Source organism: Lissotriton vulgaris, chromosome 2_1 (genome assembly GCF_964263255.1).
Source record: "Lissotriton vulgaris chromosome 2_1, aLisVul1.2, whole genome shotgun sequence".
In the NCBI taxonomy this organism is placed as follows: Eukaryota; Metazoa; Chordata; class Amphibia; order Caudata; family Salamandridae; genus Lissotriton; species Lissotriton vulgaris.
The window spans coordinates 2,114,777,870-2,114,796,077 of NC_141687.1; the positions used below are offsets into that span (position 1 = coordinate 2,114,777,870).

General features: G+C 44.5%; 1 protein-coding gene across 3 annotated transcripts in view; it reads left to right on the forward strand.

Moving 5' to 3' along the window:
- The window catches only part of APBA2 (amyloid beta precursor protein binding family A member 2), a 1,219,434-nt gene that overhangs the window by 779,569 nt on the left and 421,657 nt on the right, over positions 1-18,208 (forward strand). For all 3 annotated transcript variants that reach the window (XM_086958387.1, XM_086958390.1, XM_086958389.1), the window contains one exon: positions 11,677-11,822. In XM_086958387.1, the coding sequence (XP_086814513.1) occupies positions 11,677-11,822 (146 nt within the window). The remainder of the gene's footprint in view (positions 1-11,676; positions 11,823-18,208) is intronic.

An 18,208-nucleotide genomic window follows, 5' to 3' on the forward strand; every position in this document is an offset into this window, starting at 1 on the left:
CATCAAAAACCTTCAGCAGTGGAAAAGAGAAGGTTTACTGTCCAAAGATGAGTTCAATTTCCTACACAAATCACATCCAGTAATGCCCAATATATACTTTGTGCCAAAAGTTCATAAGACCAATTGTATCGGCTATCAATAGTGCATTCGAAAATACATCAAAATACATTGACTTTTTTTCTGCAAGACTTCGTGGCAAAATTGCCTGCTTATATCAAGGACACAACAGAGTTCCTCTATAACCTCAATCAAACCACATGGTCTGAATCATATCTCCTTATCACCATGGACATAGCCACACTATACACCAGCATTGACCATGTGGATGGCATGAGAGCAGTCAAGCACTTTCTAGATCAACGACCTATTGAGATGCATCAGCATAACAAAATGCTTATCACCATGATTGATATCTGCCTCCACAATAACATCTTCATATTTAATAACGAAGTGTACAGACAACTCAGAGGGGTGGCAATGGGGGCATGTTTTTCCCCACCTACACGGGGCTCCACGTGGGGTGGTGGGAGGAACATGTCCTCAAAACTACACATAGCTCATGGTGGAATAACAATGTGATCAAATATTGGAGATATATAGACGACGTCTTTATAATATGGAATGGCACCAAACAGGAAGCTGAGCAATTCACTAAAGATATAAACATTAACCAACTGAATCTCAAATTTACAGCTGAGATAAACACCGAAGAGGCTACATTTTTGGATGTTAAAGTTAAAATAGAGGATAATGTGATTAGATAATGTGATTAAAACTGCATTGTATAGAAAAATAACCTCGGGCAATACCATCCTTCACGCCCACAGCTTCCATCCCAAACACAAGATAACAGCCGTTCCATATGGGGAATTTTTAAGAATACATAGGTCTTGCAGTACTATAGCCATGAGGGATAAACATCAAGAAGAATGTAAAAACAGATTACTAGCAAGGGGCTATGATATCAAGAAACTGGAAAACAGTATGGCGAAAGCTAATCGTATAGGTCGCCAAGCACTCCTTGACCCTCACAGACCAAAGATTATAATTCCCCCAAAAGAGGAAGAAGAACCTAATACCATACGTTTGATAACGGGATACAGTCGCCAAGCACGACAAATATCCCAACTGATTAAACGTGAATGGCCCATCATCCTCACCGACAATGTCCTCAAAAATATTATGCCACGCACCCCCACTATAACCTTTAGACGAGCTTATGCGATGCGTAACAAACTAGTCAGTAACAACCCTGAGACACCAGCAGATAATTGGTTATCCCCCCGTATGGGGTTTTACCGTTGTATTAGCTGTCGAGCGTGCAAGTTCGGTATAAATACTAGAACTTGTCCCACACCATTTAACACCAAACCAATAGTGCTTAAAGCCCACTACACATGACACACGGAGCTGGCAGTATATGTGCTCAAATGTAGCTGTGATTTGATCTATGTTGGAAGTACAAAGTCGGCAGTATATCTCCGCATACTCCAACATCTGAGGGCTATAGTGAATGCTGACCCTACGTATCCGGTGGCACGGCATTTTCAATAAGTACACAATCAGAACCTAAACCACCTCAAGTACTTTGTAATTGATGCCATTGTGCCTAACAAAAAGGGAGGTGACAACGAAAAGCGTCTTAGACAGCTAGAGTCTAAATATATAATTTTGCTTAACAGCAAACATCCTGGGGGACTCAACACTGGGGAGGACTTGCGGAATTTCTTATGAAAAAATTGTTTTCTACTGTAATAACAACTCTCACAATAAACTGTGTAGTAATTATAGGTTATAAGAAATACAACATATGAGGAAGGCACAGCTTACAATTAGTAATAAAATAGGAGGTCATTGTCCTTGATTCACAACACGTATACCGTTTCTACCATTATCAACACTACATTATCTATGTCTTAAGTACGTAAATACAATCTAAAAATGAACGCAATATGGGCAACATAAGTAAAGGATATTTAATTAAGAACAGACTTATGTATACACAGATTCTTCTTTGATCTGTGATATAATAGATTGCATTGAATCACAAAAAGTCACATAACAGCACGATTGTTCAAGGCTCTCATGATTTTTTATGTGAGGAGTCCTTTTTTAGCCTTCACACACTATTGGAGAATATCTAATTTATAGGGGTTAGAATTACAAGTAATCATGAAATCTATGCTTGTTGGAATCATGATCGTAAAGTTCCCACAGAAACCACATATGGGTTATACATATATAGAAATCTGACTCCATAACAATGAGCAATAACATAATTTCTTTATACCATATACACAACCCGTTTTTTTGAACTTTCCACTCACCAGTACCCGTAGGTACAGTCATAAGGAATTTTAGTGGAAACCTTGGGGATAAATGTATTTGTTCAGTTTAAATGGCAATTTGACATATTCCCAATGCAAATTAGTGGTATTTGTGGAGACAAATGTATTTGTACAGCTAACATGGCTTTATATTCCAACCTGTACATGGTAACGAGTATCGCATAATCACAATGTTCAAATACAAAGTGATAATTGTGGTATAATGTGAAATGTTTAAACGATTAACATTACGACCGTCCTTTGTCAGAGCAATATGGCGACTGTACAAACACAGAATGTAAGAGACGTGAGTCTCATAGTCCTCTGTCTATTCCCATTACTTGCTGGAAAGGCACGAAATTGTAATGTTGTCGTTTCCTTTAAAAATATGGTTTCTCCAAATCCCTCCCATCAGTGAGCAAGGACGCCAGTCCGAAACGCGTCTGATGACTAGTACCACCACCATCACGAGAATGAAATAAATTCTTTGTGAAACAAGAAAAAGTCTGGCGTGGGTATATATCTGCAGTCCGTGTACCTGTTTGCTTGCCGACGGTTGCTGGCAACAAGTTGGAAGTCTATATATATATATATATATATATATATATATATATATATATATATATATATATATATATATATCCGACATAGTCCTGTCCTCTTCAATTACTGTAACGGCAAACCAGGCAAGGACCTCGTACTTGCTCCTCTATGTAATCACCAACCTCCACACCAATCTTTGTGTTAAGCAGTGAGAATTTTATTCATTTAAATCGGCATAGAATCACTGGGGCTAGTGCCCTCTATGACGCGTTTCGTTCCTCGTGGGAGCTTGGTCACATGATGTGTCCATTCATTACGACGTAATTTAAAGTGCAATGCAGTGAAAAAAAATGCACACAAACCATAAAAACAAGGCTAAATGTAAGAGAAACTAGACAACAGACTGTGGCACGTTTGTAAATGGAAAAACGAATGCTCAGTACAAAAACAGATCATTTTGTTTCAACCTGTTCAACCTGTTCGTTTTTGTAGCTCTAAAGGATCACTGACCCCGAAATCAAATGTTAAGGAATTGATCACAAAGCCAAACATAACTGAACATACAAACACCTCAACACAAGGTTAAGAAAATAAATGGGCACTGATACCAACATAAACCTACGCAACAGTCTCATCCGACTCAAAATAAGAAGAATAGTCAATTCTAAAAGCATCAGGCATGCAATGACTGCTCCAACCTCTATTTTAGTATTCATTAGCCTAAAAAACAGAAAAGCAATTAATCTATCCCTATACTACCGCTAAAGTGACATCCCTACTTAGCATCATCCCCAGGCAAGAGAGAAAAAGGTGTCAGTAGTGAGGACTTCCTTAGAAGTACACTCACTTTGCATAGGTAAGTAACCACAGCTACAGAGCTCGTTCTAGGATACTCCTTCTAGCTTCCCCTCTAGTCCTCATCTGCTCCACCCTCTGGGGCACTATCCCTAATACAAAATCACAAAACAGTAGAACACACCATTTACACGCCCCTTTGGACAGATCTTCTTTCCCGTACTCTTCCATTGACACTCTTACTTCATCCATAAACCGTTGATATGTTCTTGGGTCCCAGGCACCTTCTCAACTGAAAGTATCATATCTGCATTCCTGTACACCCTCATGGCGGCTTCTCCTACCATCCTAACTCCTAAAACAAAAGGGTTATTCTGCCTAACAAGATGGGTGTCCTTGCACCTGCAACGAGAAGCATGTGAGCGAAGCAACCATGCACGCACACAAAATCAGCTGACTACCTTCGACTGAGAGCCTTCCCAAGGAAAATACATTTCAGGCCTGCAATATTGAGCTAACATAAGAAATCACTAACAGGCCTCTCATTGCAAAGCATAGAAAATCATCTAGGCCTTTCCACGTTAAACATACATTTTCTAAAATCACCTTATAAGCATTGATTTCATTACTCTGAATACATGAATAAACAAACTACACATGCAGACTTTAATATGGTGCACGTTTACCCCTTGAGCCTGAACAAGAAAGAGACATTAAAAACATATATGATGTCAATGTTTTTGTCGTAACATTTGAAGTCAATAACTTGTCAAAATCTGTATGTTGGTGTGCTAAGGTCTAAATAAAGTTATAGGATTGGCTGATCTTAATGTGGATGTGTTAGATGATTGCCTCCACCCTAAGCACCCAAAAGTGAAAGATACTTAGACATATAAATACTAACCGCAATCGGTGAGCGCCATTTAGGTCCAGGGTATAATCATCCCAAATCATATCCACGTTTACCCCTAACACATCACTTTATACGTGAACCAATTCATTATGCATCATCTAAAACACATTTTAGATTAAACACATTATTCTTCATAAACAACATAATTACATTTCTATTCGCACTAATATATGCCGCTTTAATACTACATTTCTAATGACTACGAGTCAATACCTTCCTTTAAATATGTGAGTACTGACTATCTGTGATTATGATGCGCCCCTACAATTTTCAGAATAACATGATGCTCTATCAGATATTAGGAGTGTGTTGCTATCGAGAAATAGCCCCGACCTTATGGAATAAACTGCCCCTCTATCAAAGGAAAAAACAGACCCATCGTAGCTGCAGAAAACGACTTAAGACCTGGATATTTACCATTTAGATTGCTGCCATTTTTAGATGCTTTGACGCCCCTTGTGGTTGTACTAGGATTGATTTACATGTTTATTTTATAGCACTGGGAAGACCCGTTGGTGGGCAGCTATGAACTTTGAAAGTTTTTGTTTAACATACATTTATTTATTTATTTATTTTGGAATTTTATAAAGCGCTTAGTTACGCACACCGGCGTGTCCCTGCGCTAAAATTGCTTTCGTAAGAGAGAAAAATAGGGGAAGAAGAGCTAGGACAGTGCTAGGCGGAACAGATGTGTTTTGAGGGCTCTGCGGAATTTGGGCTCAGAGGGTTCCAGGCGTAGTTCAATCGGCAAGACATAACCTTTGACACATAATATTATAACTATAACAATTGTTGGGAATGTAATCAATATTGCTGTAATCCATATGTACATTTATAATCAAAAATGTGCTTTGAAAAATGGGAACACAATTAAATATGTATATTTGAAACTATACGCAACAGAAATTGATCGTGATGTAGTACTACAAATTATTTATAATTTGACTCCTACGGACCAGGCCTTAAAAATATATTTTGTTTATAAATTCCTGCTCGGCATCTACAGAACTTTAGCCCATGTGCATGAGAGTTATTATAATACATTTTCAGAAGAAAATGTGCAATTTATTTAAGAAAATTCTGTAGTATGGGAAGAAGACTAAAAAAATAAGATCACAACTCTAATGATATAAAATATATGACAAATGGAGCCGAAAGAGCAAAATACTTTGATGAATAATTGCTCACATAACAGTATCCCTGGTCTGAACTTTACATATAGACAGTGTTCGCACAGTAGGAAACATTTGCTCAAGTTAAGGTTCCCAGGTTCGGAGGCAATATGCACATGCTGCTTGAACCTGCCTTACAAAATATCGTCTAATTAACTTTAGTCCAGGATAAAGCCTTAATTACAGCCTTAATTACAGCCTTAATTACATGAATATATGTTCTTAACAAAGGGGCAGGACTGTTGCAAAAGACAAGACATTCCAGTGATATCACAGTACAGATATGCTCCTCAGATGTGCTATGGGATAATTATGTACTGAAGTGATGTCTACAGTCGGCTTGGGGGCTCCATAGCAGACTGGTAGTTTCAAAGGGCCCCCTGTTGGAACCTCTGCAGAGGGTGTCTTGATTACGTTAAGTAAAAATAATTCCACATTCCATTGCCTTTGGTGAAACAGCCCTAAAGTTTACCTTTAGCATCTAAACGTGTAATTTGTCGGTATCTTCTGTGTTGCGCTTGGGTAGTTGTGCTTGGGTGGTTGTTCATTACACTCTTGCTGTACAGTCCTGCTGTGTCGTGGGGGGGGCACTATGGGGGACAAAGGCACTTAATAAATCATGGATGGTGACCATAAATAACTGCACAGACACGGGTGGCGGTTTGCTGGGTCTGCACACCGTCACCCAACTGGCGTACGTTCGTGCGTGCCCTTATTTATTAACCAGGTCATGTGTGTCTACGATTACACGCCTGTTACGCCACAGGCATTAAAGACTAGAACATAACATGCCTCTCCAACCAAAAAGAAAACAAACAATAGGCACAACATAATTCACTGTATCAGTGATTCAGAGTCTTTCATATTCACACAGGATGCATTTGACTTTTGAGCCACAACACGCACACACATATTCGAACAGTCTTACATGAAGTAGTCTCTAAGTTGGCAGGACGGCCCACGGTTTCTTCGTAGCTGATGTTGGGACGCCCCTCGGGTCTGATTCTCACCAGCCCCAGCCGGGGATGGCGACTTGCCATTCCGTGCTTCAGGATTACTGCCACTGCTGTCCATGCATGCGCTTTCTGACCCGTCGTGGTGAAAGTTTTCCCCAGGCAATGACTCATGACTCTCATCACAGCAGGACATATCCATCCGCGCCGGAGAGGCGGCCTTTTCATTGTTCAGTGAAGGCGTGACTTCCTGAGAGGCTGTTGGGTAGACGTCAGCATCACCTGGGTGGTATTTCTTGAAATGAGATACATTGCGAGTCACGGTCTCTCTCCCTCTGACTGCGATGACTCGGGTTCCTTTTACATTAACCACTGTCCAGGGAGTTGTTTCATATGGCAGCCTTAATTTCCCACTGGTGGCTCGATTCTTTAGTAACACTACATCTCCTCTGGCGATCTGTGGCACTTTGGCTCTCCTTCGCTGGCTGAACTGGGCATAGGCTTTCCGTCGTCGAGCCTCCACCTGACGGCCGCTGGAAGGGTCAGGTCACTATCGTGGATGATGGGGTATAAGGTCCATGACTACCCGCCCCATAAAAGTGTGTCCAGGGGCAACACCAGTGGTAGTGTGGGGTGTCTGACGATAGCTTCTCAAGAACGTGAATATGGCCAACTCCAAGGACTGCCCCTTGTCATGGGCAATTCGAATTACTTTGTTGAGTGTTCTCATGAACCTCTCTACTTCGCCGTTGGCTTGGGGCCAACTAGGGGTTATTCTGCGATGTTGGATGCCCAAGGTACTGAGGTAATTGGCCAGTTCTTGTCCTTGGAAAGGAGGGCCGTTGTCCGTTCTTAGCTCACGCATCAGCCCATGTGCTGCCATGATTTTCTCCAGTTTGGGAATCACTTCCGTTGCGCTGGTTGTGGATATTATTTCCACTTCCCGGTATTTGGAGTGGTCATCAATGGCTACCATTGTGTGCTGACCATCAGGGAGGCTGCCAAAGTCAAGGCTGACACATTCCCAGGGAGAGGTCGACCGAGACTCCACCAGGATTGGCGCTGTTCGCTGTGCTTCACCAGTTACCTGGCAGCAGGGCATGATCTCACTGTGGCTTCCACCAGATCGTCCATCAGTGGGAACCATACTTTGGTTCGTAGGAGCGATTTTGTTTTGAACATTCCTTGATGGCCTATGGGGGCCAATTGTACCACTTGGGTTGTCAGAGACGACTGTATCACGAGCCGGTGTCCTCGTAGCAGGCATCCTGTGTCATCTTCATTGAGTTCCTCTTGTACGTGATAGAGGCTATCTATTACACGTTGCGCCTCAGGTGTCAGGATCTTCCATTCCTCTTTGGCTTTCTGCCAGTTCCTGCTTTGAAGTACCGCTCCGGCTCTTTGGATGCAGTCGTCCCCTCTGGTGGCTTCTGCGATGCTTTCCAGGGATAGTGGCATTGGACATGACCTGGCCGTGACACATCTCACATATTCTTCCGTGTCCGCCGCATCTTCCATTTCCTCCCGGGTGGCTGCTCGAGGGTGTCATGACAGATAGTCGGCCGGGTTCTCCGACCCCGGTTGATACTCCACTCTGCAGTTATAGTTTTGAAGTTGTAGCATCCATTTCTCGATGCGTGGTGGGGTCTTCGTGGAGGTCCCCGAGAACAGAGAAACCAATGGTTTGTAGTCAGTCGCAACGACGAAGGCTTTCTGTAGACATACAGATGAAAATGCCGGCACCCCCAATGTATGGCTATCGCCTCCTTTTCTATTTGCGAGTATCTCTGCTCCGTCTCGGTGAGGGACCAACTGGTGAATGCCACCGGGGCCCAGTGCTCATCTGCACGCTGCCTCTGCATCAGCACGGTGCCCAGTCCCACCGGGCCTGCATCTACGGCCACAAGTGTTAGCTTCCTAGGATCAAAAAAGGCCAATGTGGTGGCTTCTGAGAGTGCCTCCTTGATTTCTCGGAATGCTTTGAACTGCTCGGGACCCCATTTCCAGGGTATGGCGTCTTTGGTGAGCTCCCTCAATGGCAACATGAGATTATCCAAGTCTCGGATGAATCTCCCACAATAATTCACCATTCCGAGAAAACTCCGGACTTCCGTGACGGTGGTGGGTGGCGCCACTTCTTTGATGTCTGCATGAAAATGGGACCCCCTCTAAAAATACTTTCAAGGTCAGGGACAGAAAGGAAAAATGTAGTACAACAGAAGAAAAATCCCTTATGACCCAACTACTTTCACATCTGACAAAGTCACTATTTTAAATCAGCAGCTACAACATTGACAGCATATACTTTTTCATTTTAGTATATAAATTTTATTTCTTATTTCTTACTTTTTCTGAAAAAATTTTTTTTTCTCTTTTCTTTGTTTTTTGTACATTACTTTCTTAGATCACCTTTTACAAAAAGAGACATATATACTACATAAAAATACACATACCATACAGAGAAAAGAACCTAATACATTCACACAATTACCTCATACACATACACACATACTAAACACAATCATAATTTATTCTGAGGGATCACAAGTTGTAACGTGATCTAATACGCAAGGTCGACGCGTTTCGGTGGGATCAGAACCACCTTCCTCAGGACCTTTTTGCAGAACAGATGTTGTTTCCAAATTAAATGATAAGCTCTGTATGGATATCCTTTTCCAATATCAAATTTGAGAGGAGTCCTATTGCTCCTCAGTAACTTCAAGTCTGCATTTCCGTTTCAGTACCAGGGGAGATTCGGGATAGCGTGCTGAGGATGTCGCATATGTGATCTCCCTGTTAAACAAAGTGGCCATATAAGACAACCTGGGGAGAGAACCAATCCAAAATCTAGTATATGGAGTATTTGCACTGACTCAACGTAAGGATTTTGCAATTTAATTCGCCACCATCAAAACAAGATATTTATATATCCCAAGACAAGCCGTGAGAATATCAGCACGCAAGTTATCCCATTAGAATCTAAGATCGGCACCACAAATTAATGGGGAATCTCCCATTAATTTTGTAAAAGGTAAAAGTAAGAAATAAGAAATAAAATTTATATACTAAAATGAAAAAGTATATGCTGTCAATGTTGTAGCTGCTGATTTAAAATAGTGACTTTGTCAGATGTGAAAGTAGTTGGGTCATAAGGGATTTTTCTTCTGCCGCTTCTTTGATGTCCTTCACCTTCTTGAGATCCGGGTTGACATCGTCGATTGAAAAGGTGTATCTGAAGAATTGCAGCTTCCGCTTTAAGAACTCGCACTTCTCCTGATGCAGTGTGAGACCGGCATCCCGTAGTCTTCGAAATACCTGGGTTAGTCGGCTGTTGTGCTCCGGGATGGTTCGAGCGTGTATCATAATGTCATCGCTGACATTGATCACACCAGGTATGTCTGCGATGAGCTCTTGTATGACATTTTGGAATACTTTTGCTGCACTGGATACTCCAAAACTAAGACGGGTGTATCTGCGGAGCCCCATGTGCGTTGAGACGGTCGTGATGTTGCGAGATTCTTCGTCAAACACTAACTGGTGATAGCGTGATCGCAGATCCAATTTGGAGAACTAGCTGGCTCCTGCCATTTCCCCTATGAGATCATCAATGGTGGGTGTTATATGACGTTCCCGCTTGATAGCGCCTTTGGGGAGATGCATGTCCACGCAGATCCGGACGGCCTCCGGTTGTTTGGGCTTACTTGTGACAACTATGGGTGAAACCCAGGGGGTGGGACCAGTTACTTTTTCTATTATTCCGGCCGTTTCAAGTTGCTTGAGTTCTTCTTCGACTAAAGGCCTTAGGTGAAATGCAATCCATTAATGTCTCAGTGCCACTGGTTGAACAGTCTGGTCAATGTGGAGATGTACCTTCTTCCCTGTGAACCTTCCGATGCCCTTGAACACGTCTGAGAATTCCATTATCAGTTGTTGGATTGACTCCTGGTGCACCCCAAAAGCAAACGTGACTACCCCTAGGTCCTCAGCCGCTCAGCATTCTAAGACCATGCCTTGTCCATCTCGGATACAAAGACGTTGGTGGTGATGGACTTGTCTCCATGCGAGATGGATGTCTTGAACTTTCCTTGGATTTTCAGGGGTGTGTCTTGTCGGATACTATGAGATTTATGGTTGCTCCGGTGTCCACCACGGCCATGATTTCTTGCGCACCTACCCGGACGCCACATTGAGGTAGCCGCTGGGCTCTCCCATTGGTAGTGCCAATCATGTGCACTTTGTGTACCATCCTTTGTGTAACCAGGTCACGTGTGTCTACCTTTACACGCCTGTTACGCCATAGGCATTAAAGACTAGAACATAACAAGTTCTTCTGCATGTATATTTTAATAGCTACTGCTTTTCCATATATTTAGATGTTCTTACCTGATGATGCATTTGTTAAGCTGATGTTTCAACTTGTATCAGCTGTTTAGAGAAATCACATCAAGCTTAGCTTGTTTAAATAGCAACGGTTGCATAATGTTTTTTTCAAGTGTTCAGCTGTCCCGCCTGCCACTGCTCGGCTGCTCCTGTGTTCAATTCCAGAAAGAACTGCAGTACGCATGGCATACTGCGTGAAAGCATGCTCAGAGTCAGCACTGTTTTCTATGCGGGAGGGAGGGGCGGGGGATTTAGCGTGGGTTTAGTGGGAGGGGAGGGAGATGGGGGCGAGGAGGTTAGCCGGGGTGGGGGTTGCGGACCTGAGGAGGGGACAACTGGGGGGAAGGGCTATAAATTGAGCCGCAGCTCAGAATTTCACGGATTTTTCTAGTAACACCAAGAAATTCCGCTGAGTACTACTATGCCAACTCCGCTCTTCCTTACTCATTACCAAATTCCCTCCTATGAAGATGCATTTTTACAGTGTAAATACTCCTTAGAATGTACTTTCCTATAGATGTGATTAAAAATGTTATTAAATAAACTGCACTCCACTAACCACTGTAAGAATACTCATTCTTTTTTTGTTTAAGTTCCAGGCCCGTGTGAACCTGAGGACCTCATTGATGGAATCATATTTGCTGCCAATTACTTGGGTTCCACGCAACTCTTATCAGAAAGAAATCCTTCCAAAAACATAAGAATGATGCAAGCCCAGGAAGCGGTCAGTCGTGTCAAGGTAGGTGAGGTCTATCGTTTGAAAGGCAGGCTCTGATCGCAAGGAGATAGAATCCTCTAGTCCAGTATCACATTACGGGACGACTCCTGACCATTTATAACTTTATATGTTATGTTCTTTTTACCATATTATTTGTATTCCATGAGTATGAATTAATGTATTATTACAATGGCAATCAGAGTTACGACTAATATTAGAAGCAAAAATAGAAATGTAATACTTGGCAGGAGGTAATATTACTGCACAGAATCCTGCAGTGGCAGCTCCTCTGCAGCGGGGTAGGAGCATCGTCCCACTGGCTCAGATCCAGCAGCTGAAAAAGAAAACTATATTTTATTATTATTTATTTTTTCAGCTGCAGGCTGAGCCAGTGCGTGCTGTGAGGGAGGGGGGGGGGGCATGGGAATAGGAGGAGGATTGGGTGGAGCTCTTTTTGGTGCACATGTCAGTTTGTCCGACTGTCTTTAGCCGGCCATACTGACATGCGCACTTAAGTTTCTCCATCCCAGTTATATTTCACAGCTGGATTTGGAGAAACAGCCCAGGCTCCCTGCGCCTGTGTGACCATTATTCCAGCGCACTCAGCCAATCCCCATTCTGCTCTCATGTTCGAGAGCAGGGCAAGGATTAGATGGGAAGTCCATAATGCTGTCCCAGGGACTGCTGGTACCAGGAACTGGAAGCAGAGGAGCGCAAGGCAGCCGGCAACACCAGGTAAGTCTTTTTATAATTATTATTAAACCCACCCACTGCGCGCTTTCCCTGCCCCCTTGCTACCTCCACCCGCCTCACCACTCTTTATCTGTGTCAGCCACCACTGGATTCCTGCATGTTATTCTTCATTTGGGCTCACTCTCTGCCTTACATTTTGCCAGCTTTATGGCGATGGAATGAATGTGCTGGTGAACATCTTGGGATCTACAGTTTTCTGGCAGAGCTTGTATTTGCCAGTTCGACAGGTAGTTCCCATTGCTATCTGAATCTGGAATTATGTGCCACTTGTAATTGAGCCATTTGGAACGAGAAATGCCATTTGTACTCATTTGTGTAAAACTACAGATTTTCTAGTCCGAGTTTTATCTGATACTTAGCTTTGTTTGCCTTCATGGATACACTGAGCCCCCAATATATGTCAGATTTATGTTTAACAAACTTGCCTTTCATGATTTACGATTGTTATATATCACATTTTTAAATGGCTCCCATATTGCGAGTTTGTTAGAATGAAGAGCTAATAAAACATCTGAGAAACTATACTTCGGGGACCTGAGGAAAGGAAGCTAATTGCCCATCGCCCATCCCCTGCCCGTTGCCTCTTTCTGAGTCTTACAGGTGGAGTGAAGTGCCGTTTTAGTTTACGTCGTTCCCATTTCTGGTTGGATTTCACCACACACATTCCTCCAGCTGACACAAGCACCATATTCCCTCAGGACTCAGTATGAGCCCTAAAGTGCTAATTGAAGAACTGCAAAAAGCTAAATTGCCATGCATCAACATATATATATATAGATGGTGTTGTGCAATGGCAGTCACACTAAAAATTCAAATCTTAAAAGATATGCGTGGACTTTTTAGTCATTAGCCACAGAAAAGGCCTTTCATAAGAAATACAAGATTAGACCTTTGCCTAAAATTTGAGTATTTTCAAGGGGAAACACACTTACAACAAGCATTAGTAATTGCAGTAACAGTTTTTTGTTTTAAGTTGTATCTTGTTGACCAAGTGTGCAATAGAATTACCTGAAAGTTAAAACAATTTGACAGTGTTTACTACATATCCAGTTGTTTGTAGCTCTGGCATTTTTTACATGATGTGCATCTATGATTACACCTCTAAGATAAAGCATTAGGAGAGCATGTCCAAGGTGGCACCTGAGTGAGACCTGCTCCGCAAAGCTCTGCCATCCACCCACTGCTTGGGAAGAAGTCGATCTCTCTCGGGGCCCTCCACACAGGGAAATGTTCCTGAACTGTTAGACTCCCCACATCAGAGCCACCGGTGGCCTGGAGCGGATCGCACCTTTGAGGTGGCTGGTGGGTGCATCGCTCGGCGTCCATGCTTCTATTATGGCAGACTCTGAAGGCCTGGAGGTGTAGACCTGCTGAAGACTGTGCCTTGTTGCCCCCGGATCTGGCATACTGGGCCCCCTCCTCCAAGCCTGAGCCCCTGTCTTTGCTTGCATGGTCGACCGTGGGCTGTGTGTGGTCGTGCCTATGCACCGAGGGCCACCCAGGCCGTGACTAAATAACACGCAGTGATTGGTGGCAGGGCATGGCATGAAGGTCTGTCCCCAGCGGACTTTCTGTGGCCGAATCATTAGTTGGGCCAGCCCCTCCTACTGCCCTGAGGGCCCCTCCTTTTCTTGGGGCCTATGGGCTGAATTGTAGTGTGCTGGGGGCCGCCCTGAATAGGGGACACCTGCAGTGTGACTCGCCTGATCAGAACTGGCGAGCCTACACATATTTGCGGCCTGCGGACTTGCAGCGCTGTTGTGAGGGATCCTTTCAGGACACCCCTCCTACATTTAGACCAGTGATACTTTCTGAGCCGGGGGTGGGGGGGCTGCTGGGATCTGGACGACTGACTGAGGGTTTCCCTGGAGCTGCTGGAGGGTCATCTTGTTTTAATAATCTTCCATCAACAGACTGAGTTGTGATGTGGGGATGCTCCTCGCAGCCATGTGCAGTTCTGCTGCCCTCTGTGCTCGCAGTGGTGTCCAGGCCACGCGGTTGGTGCCTTGTGGGAATGGAGTGGAAACTGAGAGCTGCACATTGGACATACCCGCGCCGTTGCATGGGGGCTTTCAGTGGTGCAGACTGAGATGTGGAGCCCCTTGCTAGTGCACTCCCTTGCTGGTTGTGACCCTGGAGGAGCCTGGACCCTGTTGTGTTGGGTTACCAGTCTTCCTAAGCTAATACCTAGTAGCTGTTTCCCTCACATACAACCCCGGCTACCATCCTGACACAATAGGTGTCCTACTCTTAGCGCAGGTGTCTCCTGCTTCCCCTCTCCCATCCTTTCTACCCACCCACGCCTCCCCTTGTTCATGTTCCTCCCCACCGGCCGTTGGATGTAGTGGGCGGACTGTTATACCTTGTTTTTGCATTAAAACTACCAATAAAGAGTTCTTAAACCTAAAATAAAAAATTGTAGAGGAGGATGAGTGAGTTAAAGGAGACAAGAGCATCAATCACTGTCATTATCTTGACATTTCTTTTGCTGCCTGAAGACTACTGGACACCCAAGGAAAGTAGCAGCATCTGCTTTCAAACCCAAAGGTTTTTTAACACTGTGACCCCACCCCACACACCCCCTAGGTCAGTGCCAGGTGCGATTGCACCAACGTCCCAAAACTGGCACTCATTGAACACACACAGCAACAACATTAGTCTATATTCTGTTATGCGAAAAAGTAAACATTAAAAAAGCAGTAGCGAGCTTTATAAAAATGTAAATATTCACCAAATATTTCATGCTAGGCCAAATCCAGTACATGGAACCAGCTCCCAGTCTGATTGGAAAACATCGCAATTTCATTCTTTTTTTTTAGCAGCCTCAACCAGAAGCCATTCCGTACCTTAATTGATATGGGGGGAGGGAAGGCAGGTGAGGGAGAGATTGTGAACATGGCGTGCACCATGTGGACCAGACTAGTCTTCCACAAAGCATTTGTACAGCACACTCTCTAAAATGTAAGTGGAAAGAACTCTGATACTGCATTGTGAACAAGGGCTTACAGAATCATCGAACACTAAATCATTGATTCCTGTAACATGCGGGAGCGCACGCATGTTACAAACTGTGTAGACTCACTGACATGTAAAGTAAACATTTCTTGTGAATCGGAGCATCGCCGACATAAAAAGCGAAAACGGCATCTTTAGCTGCCGCAGAGGCACATGGCAAAACTAACACGAAAGTTATAGCTGCGCCGCAATGCCACAGCGCTTCAACGCCAAGAAAAAGACCGCCCCATTCACAGTGCCCACAAGTCTGTGGCTGCTGCCTGGGTGAAGAGAGGCTGTGGACAGTGAGGTTATGTTCGATTTTAAGTCTTTGTCTGTTTCCATATTGGGCCTAGACCGAAAAGTTTTTGCTTCTTTCAATGCCAAATGCAAGGAGAAATAAATTAGGTTAGAGGGAGCATTTCCCCCAGCCTTTGGAGTTTGATTGATAACACTTCGGAGAGGTAAAAGGAAAAGGCAGCGACAAAAGGTTTATTGTCATCTTACAGTTAAATAACATTTTCACTTTTGTTTTGCTTTCAAAGCGCGGCTTTCAGCTCCAACGGTTCTGATGAGTGAAGTGTCGGAGGCATGTCCCGGGCGCTCGCTTTAGAAAGGAAAGGGCTCTAATTCACGGTGTCAAAGACAGGACGCTCTACACAAGACTGGAAAATGTGTCTAAACTTTTTTTTCCACTTTCGACCCTCTTGTAAAGAACCGAATTGAGCACAGAATTCCAAATAAAAATACTAAACTACAACAAAAGTAACACTGATTTAAATTCGAGATGTGCCAATCAAGTCTGTAAAAGAACGGAAGTAGGTGAACATTTGATTTAATTATCATGTGCATAGTTCGCTTAACAGAATGTATGCAAAGAGCTAAATCGTTTGAAAGCGATCCACACCTGCTCAGACTATTCTAAAGGGCTGATAAGGATGGAAATGCGTCTCAACTCCAGGACAATTGCTGCTGGTTTTCCCACTCCTATGTTTCTGAATTATGGCGGCAGCAGCTCAGCCCGGGAACCTCCATTTGTTCCATCTGTTTGGAATACACTGATCCAGTGACTATTGATTGTGGTTTTCCCCACTGTCCAGGAAAGAGCCAACATCCTCTGTAGCAAGGGTGCTAGGACAACTGAAAATTAATTCATCGCGCAATAAAACAGACCACGCAGTGTCAGCGTAAAAGGCCATTTATTAGACCAGAACTGCGAATCTGTACATAACAATAAATCAACAATAACAGTAAACAGCAAACCCCCACTCACACTTCCCCCCCCCATTCGTTTCATTCGCCCCACGTCATCACTAAGCCCTAGTGGCCCAAACACCCTTCTCTTGGCCGTCAATCACCGTCTTCCAGCCCCCAGTCATTGCAAACTTCCATTCAAACTTCGGTCCGTCCTGTGCTAACTCCCCCCCCAGGGATGGGTATGCCCGCTCTTGACCCCCTGTCCCTTCGAATCCTGCCTACAGCAGCTCTGGCCTTAAATGGCAACGCTAACGACCAACCCAGGAATCACCTCCAACTGCCGGGTGGGTGGGTGGCCTTTCGAGCTCCCTCCCGATGGTGCCAGGCGCGGAAAAGAGGAAGATCCCTTCCTCCCCCGCGCTTAAGTACCCACCCCCTAACTCCTCCCCTTCCCCTACCTGGCCTATCCCCTGCGCGAAAGACCCCGGGGAAAGACTAGTCTGCGACTCTGCTTTCCCCGGGACCCGGCATCGCGCAATAAAACAGACCACACAGTGTCAGCGTAAAAGGCCATTTATTAGACCAGAACTGCGAATCTGTACATAACAATAAATCAACAATAACAGTAAACAGCAAACCCCCACTCACACTTCCCCCCCCATTCGTTTCATTCGCCCCACGTCATCACTAAGCCCTAGTGGCCCAAACACTCTTCTCTTGGCCGTCAATCACCGTCTTCCAGCCCCCAGTCATTGCAAACTTCCATTCAAACTTCGGTCCGTCCTGTGCTAACTCCCCCCCCAAGGGATGGGTATGCCCGCTCTTGACCCCCTGTCCCTTCGAATCCTGCCAACCAGTGGACCCCCTGTAGGGCGGTACACTGCCCCACCCCCCCCCAGGGCTGTCCGTCCGTCACTGCAGAGTCACTCCCGCCGACACCATATAGACTCGTTCCACAACTTGCTCACAACATCCCGCAACTCCATCATGTACCATGCATTACCCAGCCGAGACAGGTGCACACCGTCCTCCCTAAACGCTAAATGCTCCTCCAGACGAATCCCAGGATGTGAAATTACTTTAACGTCCCTATCCGCACAGTACAATCTCATTGCCCGATTCAGTTTCCTCCGGACCTTCTCAATGGCCCCATGTTTCATGGCACCCCTCCATACTTTCCGGGGGACCAGCTCCGTCCAGGCAATGCAGGCCCCCGCCATCCTTGATTTCAAAACTTCCAAGTCCCTTTGCATAAGTTGCAATAATGCCAAACCAGACAGTTGCACCAGGTCGTTCTCGCCCAAATGAATGATCAACAAATCCGGGCATCCCCTCTGTGGGACCATCTTCGCGAGCCAGGGCAGTAGTGCCCCCCATCGCATTCCGCTCTTTCCCCACCATTTCACCTCGTGCAATTGTCCTTTCAGGCCCAGGTTACGTCCGTAAACCTGCTGGTCAGCATA